Here is a 17,427-nt window from a genome sequence, read left to right as displayed (position 1 = left end):
TTTTAAGTAATTAACGCATATCGCGCACATACACTAATAACATACTATATAGTTACTATGTAGTTATATGTACTCTACTATGTAGTAACATATAGAAAACTTTTGTGTATCAGATCTCGTAGATCTACAATCCTTCTGGCATTATAAATAAACTAGAAGATTTTGTAAATTTGGTGTAATTTTGTTCCATGTTTTTTATATGTTAAAGTAATTCGATATCAAAAAATATTGTTCAAGTTAACGTTTTTGTCATAACCATAACATTTCAAATTTATTTTCAGTACGGTTAATTACATTATTCATTGTTGTGATTCAACATCGTTCCATTTTGTAAAATTACAGTGATTTTTCGTTTCGTCTATTTCATAAACTTTCCTTTATCTGTCATTGTAAATGAAGGTAAAAAACATAAATTGTATAAATATAAATTATCTCATAATTTCACTCTTTAGCTGTCCAAATGGATTATCCGTTTGTATTATAGTTAATTAGTTTAGGTAATAATCAGGGTGCTAAGGTATCATGTTCTTCATCTTTTTCACTTTGCACGTCTATTTACGAATATCTGCGTGCATGTAAACGTGAAAATTGACACGGTGGATTTTTCATTGAGATACGTATCAGTAATTATCACAAGAGAAAACGTCGCTGTCAGTGTTACTCCGTTTGTTATCTGGGTATGGTCTCATCCTGGCGTCCTGTCATTCGAAAATATCTCGAATTTACATTCGTGAAAATGTACGGCGCTCTCTCGTTCGGACACAAAAGCCTTTCAAATATTTCTGGTAGCCCATGCTCGGTTTTATTCCCGACTGGTTCCAGCATATTGTTCCACAGTAAATTCGCCCCTAAAACCAAACGGCGAACAAATGTCACTTGCTGCGCATTATTAAAACACTGAAATATACGTAATCGTAGAACAATTGCACGCGTTATGAAATGAAGCTGTTATTGAATTAAATTTCTGTTAAGTCCTCGATTGATTTTTATTAAAATGTTTGTGACGATTCAAATGTATCATTGTATATTTTTGTATAGTTTACAAATAATGTAATATAATACAACATAATATCATGCAAAAATGAAAAAATGCATCGAATACCTTGATAATGTTAAAAGAAGATATTCAAGTGTCGATTTAATCAGTCGGAGCATGATTCTGAACAATCTTTTGCTATATGGTACATGTAACTGATGCGAACGCCGTTCGGCTCTGGTTTCCCAGAGACATTTACATACAAACAACTGTCATTACCGCTACAGTGAATCTAGAATTGTGGCGTGGCCGAATACGATGACTTAACTCTAACTCGAAATCTATGTAAGCAGACTAACTAAACAGGATATTCCACGGATGCTTTGGATGGAAGCGCATCTGCACGGAAATATTTTCCCAAAATCGATAAGAGCACTACCAATAAGAACCTAAACTAAACTGATACAAGAATATAATATGTATTATAGATATAAGAAAAATAACAGTTATTACGACCGTTGTTATATCCACAACAATTATAATATTCTTTCGGTTCTCATGACTGTTTCATGAACCAAGACCGATTCCGATTTCATAATTGCTTTTAAACCCGTGTAAAACATCCAAACGTAAAAAATGCAAAGGAAAGCTTGCTATATAAGCTTAAAAAATTTATGTTAACGATAAGTCTCTATCGCTGCCATATATACATATATATAAAAAGATTGATGCTATATATAGAATAAAAGGAATGTTTCTTGCCAAACATTTCTACTTTATATTAGAGATATCGAATTTTTCGTAAATTAATTTTTTTACGTTTATTACGTAAACTTTTAATAATTGTTTACATATTACTAATAGTTATACAAAGAAAGTTGTATCGGGGCCCCCCCCCCCCCCCTACAACCATTTACTTTATATCATTTATTGCGTTTAAATTAACAATCTTTTTATGTACATTATCCGATTTATAATTAATTGCGTGAATGAGATTGTTGCAAAATCATGACCAACTTCATGTTACGTATACATGTACAGCAAGCGAGAAACAGACACCAGATGCGCTGCCTCGTTGTCAGACCATCCATGACTTTTGATTAACTTATCTTATAAAAAGACTAACTAGTACTTGACTTTGGTATGGTCGTTGTTAACCGATTTGTACTTTCGTTTAGGATGAATGACGTAGAGTGCAGAGAAAACACAATCGTCGTGTAGGCTTCCAAGATGTAATTTATTCAATTACTTTTTCGGCATAAAATTGAGATACAGATAGCTGAACGTTGAATAGTTACAATGTACGAGCGTTTATTACCACTACCATACATAAACCATAATTAAATTCATTTATGATATTGAATTTTTGCAAATCTTTAATCAAACATTTGTAAATGAAAATAAATTCCAGTTATAAATAATACAAAACCTATACTAAGAGGCGTTTATTCACTTAGCATATACTAGATTTTATGATAGAATAGAATTAAATATTTATAGAATTTATTATAGATATAGAAGAAAAACATAATAAGTATATTTTGTTGATTGTCTGATTTTAATAGATTGTAATAAGAATGAAATCATAAAAAAGGTTTTAAATAATTGTGAATCAATGATTATTATGATATATATTTTTGATGAATAATCCTTAGGTACAAGTTTCCCTTTCTTATGAAATAAACAACAATCAGAAACTTTTGAGCGATATTGTAACGTATTTATGAAGTAGGACATTACTTTGGAAATCTCGTTATCTGACACTATATTACAAAACTAGATTATGGCCGGAAACTTTGAACAATTTACCGTGAGTCTATTAAAATAGAAATTTTATTTCATTATAAATGTTCGTAGTTGTATTATTTGTTATTTATATTCCTACCTAATGCATGTCCCTTTTGACTGAAGTGAAAGCAATCGTACGTCACCAGACTAGGGTCAATCGGTGGTGCTCGCTTTGGGTTTGCGTTCGGAGCATTAAATAATTTAATGAACGGTTGCAATACCACCGTAAAATTCGGAGACGTGTCGTATCTAAAATAAAAAAAAAGTTGGGCATTATTCGAATTGTTTCCAATAAATATTTATCTGAGATAATTATCCGAATAAATTCGTAAACTCGAATATTCTATCAGTCGTATAATTTAATTATTCGTTATTCGATGAAAATTATTCTTTTTATTTATTCGAGTAATTCATTATCATTTGTTTACTATATATGTTCATTCGAATACTTTATTCAAACATTAATTCTAAAATTATTTGAATAATATTACAAATAATTGTCTTCGCTAAGTTTTATGCTGGAGTCTTTATACAAATACATTCGATTATGCGTGTTACGGATAAAGTTCGTAAAGTACGTGTATACAAACAAAGTCGATTTTGCCCGGGCAATGTCAGCATTTTACGTCACATTGCTACGCTGTCGCTGCACTACCTCTACATTGCCGTTGCGCTGTCCAGCAAAATCCGAAGAAATAGTTGAATAGCGAATCTGCCCGCTGTAATCTGAGCAAAATCGCCATTGGCCACCATTAGGTGGACAATGTCGGTAGCTACCATTTCTTTGCGAAGTTTGCTAGGTTTGAAATGGGCTTGAAATGGGCTTTGTGCTTAATGATAAAACCACGTGGGCAGCACAGCGCCAAGTTGTTTCTGTTTTATTAAACGTAAACGCCTTACTACCGCGGTTTATTATATTAGAAAAACGTTAATTTGTGTTTTCATTTCAAGATAATGTTCTCATTTTCGAATGCAAGCTTGATATCTCGTAGGGAGATTGAGTTTATCACTTTCTGGATTTTATGTTTATCTTGCTTTAATTCAATGAATGTACCGTTAATACTTTCTACTAGTTCTTGCCGCAAATTGACTCTCGTACGATGCACAATCGCTTTCACTGTTCCTCACAGATCTAAAAGTCTAACAGTGATTTAAGATCTAGCGAACTCGCGGGCCAAACAATCTCTCCTCCCGGACCAATCCATCTTGCATTTTTCTTTTTTTTTATTATTATTTATTTATTTACATTTTACAATTTGTCCAGTAGGACATTTGGTAAAATATTATAGCTTAGTGATATAGCAATATAGCATGTGGATGGCTACCCCCAGTGGGATACCATCTTCGAACCATCTTCCATGATAAGGTAAATGAATAATATTTCAAATATTCTTAAACAAAGTTTCATATGCTAACGCAAGTTTTCTATTAATTCTATAATTATAAGCAGTTATAAGAAATATTTACTGATTACTCAATTACAAGCGTACCTTCCTGAATATATTAAAGCTTCGACGGCTTGCTGATAAAGATGCGACATTTTCGAAGCCGCAATGTCCGGTCGATTACCTCTGTGCATGCAAGCACAGTAAAGTGGATGTAATATATGGCACATGGTACTTTGTGGTAACCTAATAGAAACTGTAACATCTATAAGTTAAAGTATTTTAATTAGTGAAATATTTAAAACGACATCTATACGAGATATGTACATACATGTTAGCGACATCGCATTTTCTTAATGATATTACGGCAGATAACCCGCCGCTATTTATGACTGGGCCTGAGTAAGGATCTTGGCAGAATGAATCTTGAGTGAATGTTCAGAAAGTGGATAACTGGCTGCTCGATGTCGCCGAGCAATCAAGTGTCGATATGAATATGACTATTTAGAGGATGCATGTGGTGAGTTTGCGGGTGGCAAGCGATCCGACGTCGCATTGCCAAAGAATAGAGATTTTGTCTAGAGGAGCAACGGATTGATGCTCTTTCTTAGACTTAGCGGACTGAGGGGGACCGCATGACATTTATCCAGTATAAAAAGATCTAACATATATATACCTGGTGGCTTACGGAAGTATTTGAATACTTACTGTAGAAATCTTTATACGTACATCATGTGTGTTATATAAAACATATTAAAATTTTAATGATACCGTGATGAAATACGAGAAGTTACGAGATATTTGTTATATGTATGTATGTACTTGATAAATAATTAGTATACAATATGAACAGCCATCTTCAATATACACCAAGCCAAGCTATGTTGTGCTACGTTAAGCTAACGTTAAGTGACCATTTGAGATTTATCTACGCAAGTCATACGCTGACTGTTTATAGTCCACTTTAGAATAAGGGTAAGGTAAAATGTAATCATGAATCCACAAAGAACAAATAAGCGCGCTGATTATTGCTTATTGACCGATGACTATCAATGTTTACAGTCCCTGTACAAAAACTTACCGTTTGCCCGCTCGATCTTTAAGCGTTCGAGTATTTTTATGGCCCTGTTAGGCATACCTTTCCAATTTTGCTTATTTTCTTAGTTACAGTTTACAATTTTTTCGCAAAAAAAGAAAACGTCCGGTGATTTGATTTATCGTGTTGGAAATAATAGTATATAGCTATTTTCCTAGTGGTCCGTTCAGTTTACAAGCAAGTAGCTGTTGATAGTATACACATGTCTGATTAACGATTACCAGTGCATATTTAGATGGTTCAGGTTCTTTGTGTGCAGTCTTCTTAAAATAAATGTATTGCATAATCCAACTGCTAGATTGCATGGATGGCTTTCTTTTACTCGCTGTTTTTATTTCTCGGCGGAGCATGTGGCAATGCAAGATTGAAATGATTTCGATTTTCGAGAATTTTCGACAAGTTAGTCGTCTACCTGAATACATATCCAAGTATTTTACCATGTTCGCTTGTGATATAATTTTATCGTTTAGCAATATAGCAGGAGTTGATTGTTTCTTCAATGCAAATGTGATGTGTTTGGATTTATTTGTTTTCTTTGATTTTAATATTACACTTCTTAAACGAAATTTGAAGTATGCGTAATGTTTGTTGTAAAACTTTCTTTCGTTTTCATTTTTAGCTATTTATAGCAATATCATCTGCAAAAGTTGATAAAGATGTATCTGCTGACGTTGGTTACATACCTGCTGTGTGAAGATTGTACAGCACATATTTACATATGTACAAGCTATGAAAGCAAGAAGTAGGGAACAGCAAGAGGTGACATCTTGATAACGAAACCATTTCTAGATAGACATATAATTTAAATGTCCATACGGCAAACTTCGATAATGATCGGTAACTTGCAGCAAAATCCCGCTTAGCTGAACGTATAGCCACAACCAATTTTTAATAAAGGGACAAGGCATCGTCGAGTAGCATCAAAGGTATCGCTTGGAGTGTCGCCTCTTGCTGTGTCTTATTGCTTATTCCTTGCTGTAATCGTGCTGTGTTGTGTCTCGTATCGGAACAAATAATATGCATATACATAAATCCACCTTCAACCGTGTATGAACGTTTCGATGAAACTCATCTTTCCTTCATTAATGTTTCACTTGTACAAATATTATCCGATTCACTTCACACGTTCTATTATGCACTACGTCATAAAATTAAAGAATCACTGAATTTTGATCAAAAAAAATTGTCGATGTGTATTTGAACTGATGTAACTTTATGAAAACAAAGAGATCGTACAGTTTATTTCATTTTCAAGGCTAAATGGTGAAATCTGCACTCTCACATTCTTGAACTTCACTTTTTTGAAGATTGTTGCAAAACAGCATGGGAAATTCAAGTCGCTTTTTCCCTTTCCAAATTTTACGAATTCAAGCGACTCTACGTGGTTTGAAAAATTCTTTTCTAGCAATTCGTTTTAAGGACACACGAGACACAAGATCGACCGTGCAACGTGCAACTTCTTCGTGGTATACCCTGGGATGTTCTAATGTTAGCGGCACACTTTTCGTTTAAAGTGCTATAAATCGTTTAAAAAAGATTGTACAGTAATTTATTAGAGGTTGTTGTAGAGATCGTTGCATCGAGAGGGACTTCTCTTCACAAGGTCACCCTAAAACGCTGCTATTTCATGACGAAGGCGCTCATAAGTTCAAGCAATTGTACGTATTATAAAAGCTCTATTTCTATCATTTTTTTTTTATAATATAGGATTTAAAAATTTCCTTATACTTTAGACTATTATTATAAACGTAGAACTAGAATATTATATAGAATATTATAATATTATAATAATATGGAATATTTATTTCAAGTTATAATTTTGAATTAAATTAATGTGATTTTATGACATTCCCTATTTATATATTCACCATTTTTATAGTTGTGTTGTATCCTGATCCTTGCAATAAATTAGCCGAGTTTTTCTCTTTAATTTTTTAAATTTTAAGTTGCACCTGTTTTAGGTTGCAATATTAGACGAAGATTCCATTTGAAACATTCAAACCATTTTTTTTCAGAATTATCGTAAACATTACCTATGACTGGCACAAGATTGACTAATGTACGAGGTAGAACAATTTTCAAGAAGTCCAACGTCCTTCGCAGATGAAGAGCGTAGCGAAGAGGCGAAAATTGTGCACGATTGAAACATTCCGCGGAGCAAATATCGTTTGCGCCGAAGAAGATTGTAATCAGCTATAACACAGAAATATTCAAACTTGTTATTTTAAAAGCAAACGTATCAAGTAAAGTTTATTTTGTTCTGCATACATATATTTCCTACTTATCACTGTAGTAAACACTGCAAAATATCTGATATACTTCGTCTATTCAAGGTTATGTGTTAACCTTTTAAGAATGCGATTGATTCATGCAAGTTGTCAAGTATAGCACTATAAATTTCGCATCTTAAATGTAGTAATAGCTCATCCAATTGATTAATATTTGTTTTCTATAAAATGTTGAAAGTATGTACGTATGTCCTTTTTCTTTTTTTTTTTCTTTTTTAGTTGACACCAGAAACGCAAAAATAATTAATTTTTAAATCGTTCATTTGGAATTTTTTGTCATGTTTCATTAAATTATTAAGAGGTAAAGCTTTGGGTTAGGTTCTTTTATTACTGCCTGTCACGTGAATATTATGTAATATTTCACATACCTTCCACTGCTTCTTTATGTTTATTCTTCGATCCCTTTTGATCCTCTGAACAAGAATCCGAGCTTGTTGTAGCGCATCTTCCGTAGCAGCAACAGGAAAGGCTACATTTAGTTTCGCCTTCGTTGAGATAAATTCACCTGTGCCCGTTGAATATCCTATTAAATTGGGATTGAACACCTAATACAATAATACAGAACAATTATATGCAATGATACAGTACATAGTAATTGTCGATTTTGTAAGGAATTTTTGCAAATAACAGTTTCTCGACACATTAGTCGACCTGCCACGATATCGACAATGAGAAAAGGGTCACGGCGCAAAGGGTGCGGTGTCGCGCCAGAGCCTGGAATTATTAGTATTTGGAATACTTTGGAATAATCCAGAATCCAGAAAATTCCCGAAGATTCGTAAATCGTTCACGTATAAATAGGGCGCGATCAACCGTCGGGCAACGCCATGCACCGCAATGTGCCGACGATCGATACATACGTTAGATATTTAATTTCTAATATAAATTCTAACCATGTGTTAATGATATTTATTAATGCTACCGTACTATTCATTGAAATTACGATAAAACTACAGTGTCGTAAGGATACAGAGAATCGTAGATATTTTTATTAAATTCATACGCACTAAAAAGAAAATTTTTCTTGAAAAGTGAGTTTATAAAAGCAGCCAATGATCGAAACATAAATATATTCCTAAAGTATTCGAAACAATTTCTATACCAATAATTATATCAGAGTTTCATTATCTTTAAATCAGAATAAATGTCTACTGTACAATAATAACAATGCGTGAGCATGCATCGTGAAAAACATGCGTACATTGCGTTTCCCTTCAATTTGCTAAATTGGATTCAAGGAGAACGTAAATTTAATGCGTTTAATACCTTTAGCAAATTAGGAACGGTTAAGAATCGTCTCCAATCACCTTGACCACCCACACACCAGCTAACTCCACGTGCTTCTATAAATGTTCCTACTGCAAACTCTTCTAGAGCTCCGCTTCCTGCGACCAACGAATCGCCCAGTCCACCGACTACATCTATATCACCAGGTCGTAAACGATGAACACTGTCAGGGGGTGATAATGATCTAAGGTAAAAGAATAGGGAATAAGAAGGATAATTGAAAATTATTGCTACTATTGTTACGCATAACGATTACTATACATACTATGTACTATGTGCATTTGTAAGTCGCAACAAAATATCTTGTATACTTAAATATTATAGACTTGTCTCGAAATAAGTAACACGCTCGTCATTAACCAACTGTTTATTACGAGTCAGACAAGCAAGAGAGAAAGAAAAACGAAGTCTCCAGAGTGTCGAGATAGCGGCAAATCATAAAGTGATCGGCCGGGCAGTCTTCTATTTTAAACGACGTTTCTGTTTACTCGATCGTAAAAATTTGTGGTCCCTCGCTTTTACGGACCTCTTACTCGTTCTCGGATATCTCACTTTCTCTCGGCGACTTTAAATAAAGAAGAGAAAACAGATAGTTGCTTATTTCGAGTCAGGAACTAGTTGTTTACTTCGGGGCAAAAACTATGTACCGATATTATTTAAATAATGATAAACCAGACTGATACCTAAGCTGTTGAGGATTAAGAAAATATTTCTGTATTACGAATTCATTGGAGTTCATTTATCGAAATATTATTTGATGTATTTTACTAAAGATTTATCGAAATTTATCTACTAAAAATTATTTTTTACTAACCAAACAAATTTTCGTAGTAAATTTTTCAAAGTTTCGGCCTTCTGTTTTGAAAATTATAGGAGGTAAGTAGATTGTTAAATAAATAAGTAAATAAATGAAGGTAAAAATCTAAATATTTCAAAATAGGAACTATATTTAAAGATTGTTGTAATTTAAATAAAATACAAACTCGTATATCATTGATTTCCATTGATTAATTAATTCTTGAAATTACTTACTATTACAATACTTGATACGATAGTAAGTAACGAAACTGAAGAAATATACTAATAAACTTTAATTGCTTTTATGCTTTTAATGACTTTTGCTTTTAATATTTTCTGTTTCTCTTCTTTCTATCTCTTCTTTCGTTTCAATTAATGATAATATATTACACATACATACGTACGTAGTTATACATTATACATACATATAAATAAGCGATCCATAATAATTGTAATAGCACTGATGCGATAAGATGCTATATTAACATTATATTATATTATAGTACATAGTGCGTTATGCTGTACTATGATAAGGCATGTTTCGTTGAAGGATCTTAATTAAAAAGGTGTTGATCGAACATACCTCCCAAATTGTACATTACACGGAAATGGCACATGATCAGGAACATGAGGTTGACTTCTTATGCCACCATATATCACAGGATACACAATTCCATTTTTGTCGACATCATCCTAAGAAGATAGTCTTTTTTATATTTAATTATTTAGTCTATGTCCAGAACATCTATCTGCACTTTTCTTTATTATTTGAATGTAATTACTTTTAATAAAATGCGTCTATACTTATGCATTACACATACACGTATGTATAATATACATTCGTTACACAGCATATTCGGTAACAGGTGTCAGGAAATTTAAGGATTGATTCTTGCAGTCGAAATAAGACGAATGTCAAGAATAAAAAAAATTACATCCTCGGCTTTGTCTTTGTAGGTATTAATAATTAAACATTAGCCGAAATATCTTGAGTGTGCGAGCAAACCTCCTTACACGAACTGCCCATATTGTATCGTTCGATTTGACCTATGATCCCTATGCACCCCGTTGCTTAAGCTGTCTTACTTTCGTTCGTCGGACAGAAGGTCTGCTCGCGTGCAGGGGTATTTTGGCCTGTTTCATTTTGGTTATATTCCCTGACACCTGTCACCGAACACCTATTTATACATATAAATATATGTCGGAGAAGAGTCAGGAACAGGGTTGTGGGCGTTTGATAGACCTCCCTTGGAGTTGGCCATCGTTGTGTTATAACGAAGATACGGTCTGATACTACGAGTATGAACCCTACCGATTCGACAATCAACAGCGGTGGTTGGGCACTTGCGATGTTAGTGACGTTGGTCTTAGGTTCGATGACGAATCCACGGTCAACGGGATGAAAGATATACTTGCTCTGACTCAAACGTGTACTACTCACTTATCGTAAGGCGCTACTCCCTTCGCCGATGAGATCTCAAGAAAGAATGAATCTTCGTCCCAACGACGCCACCGAGGCAAACTATGGTGGGGTGTCTAAGTACACGAGGTCCGAAGGAACCGTTGGCATGTTTTACTGTCAGGTACCTCTATGGGTATTTCCTTCAATGAGGGTCATAACACCACTCCGCACCTTTGTTAGACGGAGCGCCCGTCCCGTTGACCGCGGCTACGTTCGGCGACTAATGGTTGCCTTCAGCACAAGTTTATTATCACAAATCACAAACAAGTACCATTGGGCAAATTGTTTAATTACAACTGTAAACTTTAATTACGATTTTACGGATTTTCCCGAAGTTCCCGGGGAAGGCTCCGGTGTCCTTTCATCTCCGACATATATATAACATCTTTCTCTATTAAATTTATAAGTTTTCTTTCGCTATAAAATTTGATATAATTAATCGCAATTAATTACAATTCATTATTAGACCTGGGCACAGCCAGAAATTCATATGGTTTAATGATCGATTCAACATGTGAATTTGCTTGTGTCTAGTAGTAGTTGTGAATTAAATTATAATTAATTAAATAAAGTTAGAGTTAGTTACTCGTTATATATTACGTATACATATTATGTTACATATTAGGTTTCCCTATAACGATAACGCGAGAGATACGTATAGCAGTATAACGGAAAATAACATGCATCTTATTTTATTTTTAAAGAATAAAAGCGAAAACCTCCTCGAATTACTTTATCCTTTATAATCTATAAAACGAATTGAAAACCGACCGAGAATATAACAGATAGATTCTATAGAATGAATAAAAAACGAATAGAAAATAATGAACAACCAAGGAAAGATAATGACTCTGTTGCTAGTGATAAAAGTGACTATTTGGAGATTACGAACGAGAAACATAATAAATCATATTTCTTATTTTTTGACAGGAGAAACAACTGTTCTCAAGGGTTCGATATATTCGATATGTACTTGGTTTGGCAGTTTCATCCTCTTTAAAATATTGCTTGTTTTAATAATTATATCTTGAACGTTCATAAAACTTGGTCAAGTCATCATAGTTATTGTTAGAAAACTTACATCCTTGGACCTGACAAGTTTGTTTTCGTTTCCACCTACGTCGTATTCAAATACTCCCGTTTAATTTTAAAGACACATTTTAAAATGCAAAAATAAAAGAAAACTGTACTTATCACGTTTCCTTCGTGTGATTTTCATTCCATATCATTTCAAATATGTAATTACCTAAATGTTTCTGATTTAAATTAACAACTTCTCGTATGACTCTACTGTATACGTATACCGATAATTTACTTCCAACGAGCATCATATAGAAGATAGAAAATTTTCAGTTAATAGCAAAGAAGAAATTTACGTGCGCGCGTTTGTCACACTACTACTTACGGTTAGCGAATTTTTTATTATATTCTCGTTCTTATTCTAGCGCGAGTTCTTCAACGAGGCATAAAAGTTCCGATGCGTACCATTTTGCGAGCATTTGCGGTATCATGTTCGATGTAAACATGGCACCATCAGTTTCGATAGAATTTCATCCTATATCAACCGTCATTTTAGTGGCAACGAGTTTAGCACATATAAAATACAATGCACGTCGCGGCGGTTGCTTTCCTTCATTTGCATTCTATCGTATCGTGGCTTAAATACAGGTCGCAAATAATTTACGGACGCCCGTGCCCGTGCATGAAAATGGACTGACTGAACATGAGACCGAACAAACACGGGGAATCCGTTCTAGTTTGTTCTTTCAAAGAAAAGTACTGGCCTTTCACTAAATTACTCGGCATGCAAAGCACTCTTTCGTTTCTTTGGTTGTCTAGTCGTTCTTCCGGTTTAACGTAACATGTACATAGGTTGCACTGTCGCGTTAACATGCAACATTCTGGCGCGGAAACAATGAAACCGATCAAAATTCAGCAGTAACATGGTTGATAGTCAAGTTGATATCATTCAGTTGAATCAACCGATATATTGTAGAATAAATAATACTTTTTGTATTAACCGAACATTGATCGATCAGTGGATTAGACGAATGAACGTGACACGAATCTATGGAGCGAGTGGACTTACTGTTAGTATAGTAGCTGCTGAACGTGGTTGCGAGGAGAAAAATAGTTTGCGGAAGTAAATAATTGTAATTAATTGTAATTTTGGTTTGTGAAAGTAAATATTGTATTGCACAAAAGATTGTATTGGTTCAATCTAATTATCATCTATATTTATTTCATTATACTGCTACAATTCGAAATCTATTTCAACTTTCCAAGTATCTACAATCTACAATATTTGTATAAACAAAAAAAAAAAAAAAAGAAAAAGAAAGAAAAAAGAAAAAATGCATTTATTGGAAATTTGGAGGCTATTTAGAAGCGTATAAATGTACCGAATGCATGTAATATCCAAAAATATGTTCTTATCGGAAATATGACCACCATCTATGGCATTAGGCATTCGAAGTCCAATCATTGCATATTGCTATCTAAATATTAATTGATCGACGCCTTTCAGTCAGTTCCCAGTGCCAATTAATTCTTTTACATAACACAGTAACAAATTTGATAATGAAATAAACAAGTTGTACGAGTCAATTTTATAAATTACCAGCTGATTGTTCTATTCGATATCAAGTCCAAAAACTGAGCAATTAAAATTTATAACCTATAACTTGTCATTCGTTATTAATATACCATTATCATGAACAGCTGATAAAGCGCAAGAGGACCGGGATATCCCATTATTTATAAAGTGAGAGCGTAATTGATGTTTATTAATTACAAAAAAAAACCTCGCAAAGACGATATTTCTACAATTTTGTAATTAAAATTAATCTAAAAAATTAATTTTGTAGGAGCAGGATTATTCAAGTGTTTTAGTGGGCCTTAGCGAAAGGACTTACCCTTCCTGATTGAAGCATGTTTCGCAACAGGTCCACGAAAGAACCCGCGACTGCTGGCAATAGTATTAAGATCAACGGCGGATACTTGGTTTCGATTCTCATGATGCAGCGCACGAGAATCAAAGGATTTGCTAAAAATTTCGTGCTATTTTTTCAATGCTTTCCTTTTGAGGTTTCAAGGTTTATAGTAGCTCGAGAGATTTATTTCAACGAATGAAACTTTCTCTTCTTTCTTTGTATCGATGTCGTTACCGTTGCCGAAACCTTGAACTCGAGCTTCCTTCAAGCATGTCCTGGTTATTTCACGTGACATACGGTCTTCGAAGTAAACTGCAAATTGCATTATTATATGCTGGAATTTTATATACAACAGACGAGGGAAAGTATTCAACGAAATGAAATTTTACAAGTTACAAGCCATCTGATTATCCTTCTGGACAAAAAAAGCAAAGTAAAATAAAATTGATACTTATAATCTATAATTTGTAGTTTATCGATTCACTAACATTATTAGTTAATAAATTATCGTGCAAGAGTCAAACTAAGATCAAAGTACTTAAACTATCAAACTGAAAATTAATCAAATTATGCAAACCTTTCGTGCTTGTTAACTTTTCTTTTGTTAAACTTTGCAAACAATAGAAACAGACAATCTACAGAAAATTTCGTGTCCTATAAATTGTTTATTAATCGAATTTGCGAGTTGATTAAACGGAGCTAATAACAGTTTGGCATGCGTGACGCGTAAAACTTTCTATTATTCCTGAACTATTCCTAAACGAACAATCGTGGAATTCGATGAATCGCGCTGACCCTCGAATAATGGAATAGAACATCAAACATTCAAACGATATTACATAACGTATATAAAGATATAACGAGAATTATAGAAGACGACGTTTTTTGCCAACATTTAACATGCTTTACGATACCGTACGAGTACGAAGTGTTTTGTTTTTATGGATGAATATATAGAACTTGGTCATTTTACACATTCACTGTCGCATCTTAAAGTATACTTAGTTACTAAAACCTTATTGGTAATTTGGTGAAAAACTATTAACTTCTATATCAAATACTGAAGTAGCTGCTACAGTAAACTAACTATAAATGCTTTCTTAAACTGCTACCACTTGTACAAGCTTAAAGTCAAGTACTTTTTCAAATTACTGTATCAAATTATAAATTCAGTCGAAAATTCTTTCGACAACCTGATCTCTCTGGAATTTTGTCGGATAATTTTTTAACAAGAATGGATAAGATAATCCGTTGTTTCCATATGGCACGATGTGTCACGAAGCGATACAACCAGTCGCCTTAACCGAAGGAAAAAATTGTTTATATGTTTGGAAATATTAACTTTTTCCATCCATCTTTGTTAGAATCTTTTGGCATCATTCGGTGAGTGCTATCTAATCTAAAAGTTACAAATCTTTATTCTGTCACCTTGTACCGTTGTATCAGCAATAATTGCTCGAAATGTTTTTTCGCATAAATGAACGGGACGAATATGATATAAAAATTCGATATGTCCATGATTTATCACATATTCTTAAAGTAATCTTGTTGCACAGTGATGTTATTGTGAAAAAAGTGTACAGTAGTTACAAATAGTGTCTAAAATGGGCATTAATATTTGTAATATTTTGATGAATGCACACTCAAACACGACATTAGTAGACATTCGAGACAGAATAATTAAACGATTACTAGATTCTGAGTTCCTGATTATTAATTTCATAAAACATTATGCTCTGTCCTAATGAAAGATTAAAAAGGCATTTACATGGAGAAACTACAAAGTTTATATTTAAAAAGGAAATGACAAAAACGATACATTTGTGTAGGTCCATGGTAAATTCCAATTTTCTTGCTTATCATAATTGTTTCATAATGCATTAGCATATTATCTAATGCAGTTTATAAGATATACTTTAATATTTTCTATGTTTAATATGTTTCCTTTTTAGTTTTCTTTTAGTTTTTGCATACACGTTACTTCTTAACAATAGAAATTCTCAATTTCAAATTTATTCGATTCAATTATATACATACATACGTACGTACACGTATATGTATGATATTCATAATATGTGTATAAAAGATCGTGTTTTTCATTTAAAGGAAAAACTAATATGTATATACAACGTAAGCAATAATACTTTAAAGCCGGAAGTAAGATTTACTTGTAAGAGATATGAATTTAGAGATAAATATCGTTTTTATAAAACAATTTCGTATCATTTGTTGAATTATTATGAGAAAAGAATTTATGTATGTACTAAATTTAAGATTGTAAAGCCATTACTGTCGATAAATGTTATTTTTAGTATATACATTACTTCATAGGAAAAGTTAAAATAGGACAAACCGTGCAAATCTCGTTTAAAGGATAAGAAAACATTCCACATCCGCACCTAAATTAGCGTACATAAATTCTACAAACGGTGACTTACACATCAATGAAAAATGTAACTTCTCCGTGTATCAATATCTTGCAGTCGTTTCAACCAAAACTAGGCCCGACGATGCTTCATTTTAATTTACACCCGAGCTTTCAAGAGAAATTCATTCGTGATTCCTTAAGCTTCTTTACACTGTTTTCACATCCATGTTCTTTTAATTATAATACTATACTATACTATACTACAATAATAATAATAATAATAATAATAATAATAATATATAATACCATCGGCTTTAACGCAATGATTGATCATTTTCACTTCTTCTTCACTAAATTTTAATCGCGCACTTTCTCACTGTTTTTAATTTTCTTTATACGAACTATAATGTTGCCTGCATTAAAAAATTGCAAAGAAAATATCACAAAAATATAGAGGGAAAAAATAATCTTCGTTATTTCCACTACAAGCAAGAGATCGTATACGACATGAACGAAGTCAGTGAAAGAAACGTACATATGTACTACGTATATCCGTCGTCGGTAACCCCTCTACTTTTCAACTAAGCGAAACACCTGCGTTCTTTTGTATTCTTACACGGTAGTAATCGTACGTGAGTACGAGAGCTATGTAACCATCTATCGCGTATCCTCGTATCGTATCGACAACGCGTATCAATTTGACGGGCAAAAATGCATACCCGTTTTTGACGTACGTATTCTCCCGATTCGTGTCACCATTGCGTATCAATTTACTATTAATTTATAACTTATATAATTTATAAACTATCAATTTATAACTTTTAAACTATTCATTTATAACATTTAAACCATTCATTTATAACATTTAAATTATTAATTTACAATATTTAAACTATTAATTTTCAACATTTAAACTTCTAATTTGTAATATTTGAGCCATTAATTTACATTTAAACTAACCATTTACAATATTTAAACTATTAATTTACAACATTTACACTATAAATTTACAACATTTAAACTATTAATTTGTAGCAATTTACTAT

At 32.9% G+C, this 17,427-nt stretch overlaps 1 protein-coding gene across 2 annotated transcripts; it reads right to left on the bottom strand.

Moving 5' to 3' along the window:
* Nucleotides 1–251: 251 nt before the first annotated feature.
* On the bottom strand, nucleotides 252–16,942 carry LOC100748605 (phospholipase B1, membrane-associated-like). 2 transcript variants are annotated; one of them, XM_012384694.3, is made up of 10 exons: nucleotides 16,688–16,942; nucleotides 16,452–16,592; nucleotides 13,996–14,325; nucleotides 10,202–10,311; nucleotides 8,800–9,004; nucleotides 7,902–8,078; nucleotides 7,279–7,438; nucleotides 4,255–4,414; nucleotides 2,862–3,013; nucleotides 252–848 (listed from the first exon to the last, which is right to left on the bottom strand). In XM_012384694.3, exons 3-10 carry the CDS (start codon nucleotides 14,095–14,097, stop codon nucleotides 670–672), a joined length of 1,245 nt encoding a protein of 414 aa, XP_012240117.1. In that variant the 5' UTR covers nucleotides 14,098–14,325; nucleotides 16,452–16,592; nucleotides 16,688–16,942; the 3' UTR covers nucleotides 252–669. The 2 variants fall into 2 exon arrangements, with proteins under 2 accessions (XP_012240117.1, XP_024222855.1); XM_024367087.2 differs by lacking the exon at nucleotides 16,452–16,592.
* Nucleotides 16,943–17,427: the final 485 nt, after the last annotated feature.

This window comes from Bombus impatiens, unplaced genomic scaffold (assembly GCF_000188095.3).
Source record: "Bombus impatiens unplaced genomic scaffold, BIMP_2.2 scf_0272, whole genome shotgun sequence".
NCBI classification, from domain to species: domain Eukaryota; kingdom Metazoa; phylum Arthropoda; class Insecta; order Hymenoptera; family Apidae; genus Bombus; species Bombus impatiens.
This window is presented reverse-complemented; position numbering and strand designations above follow the sequence as displayed.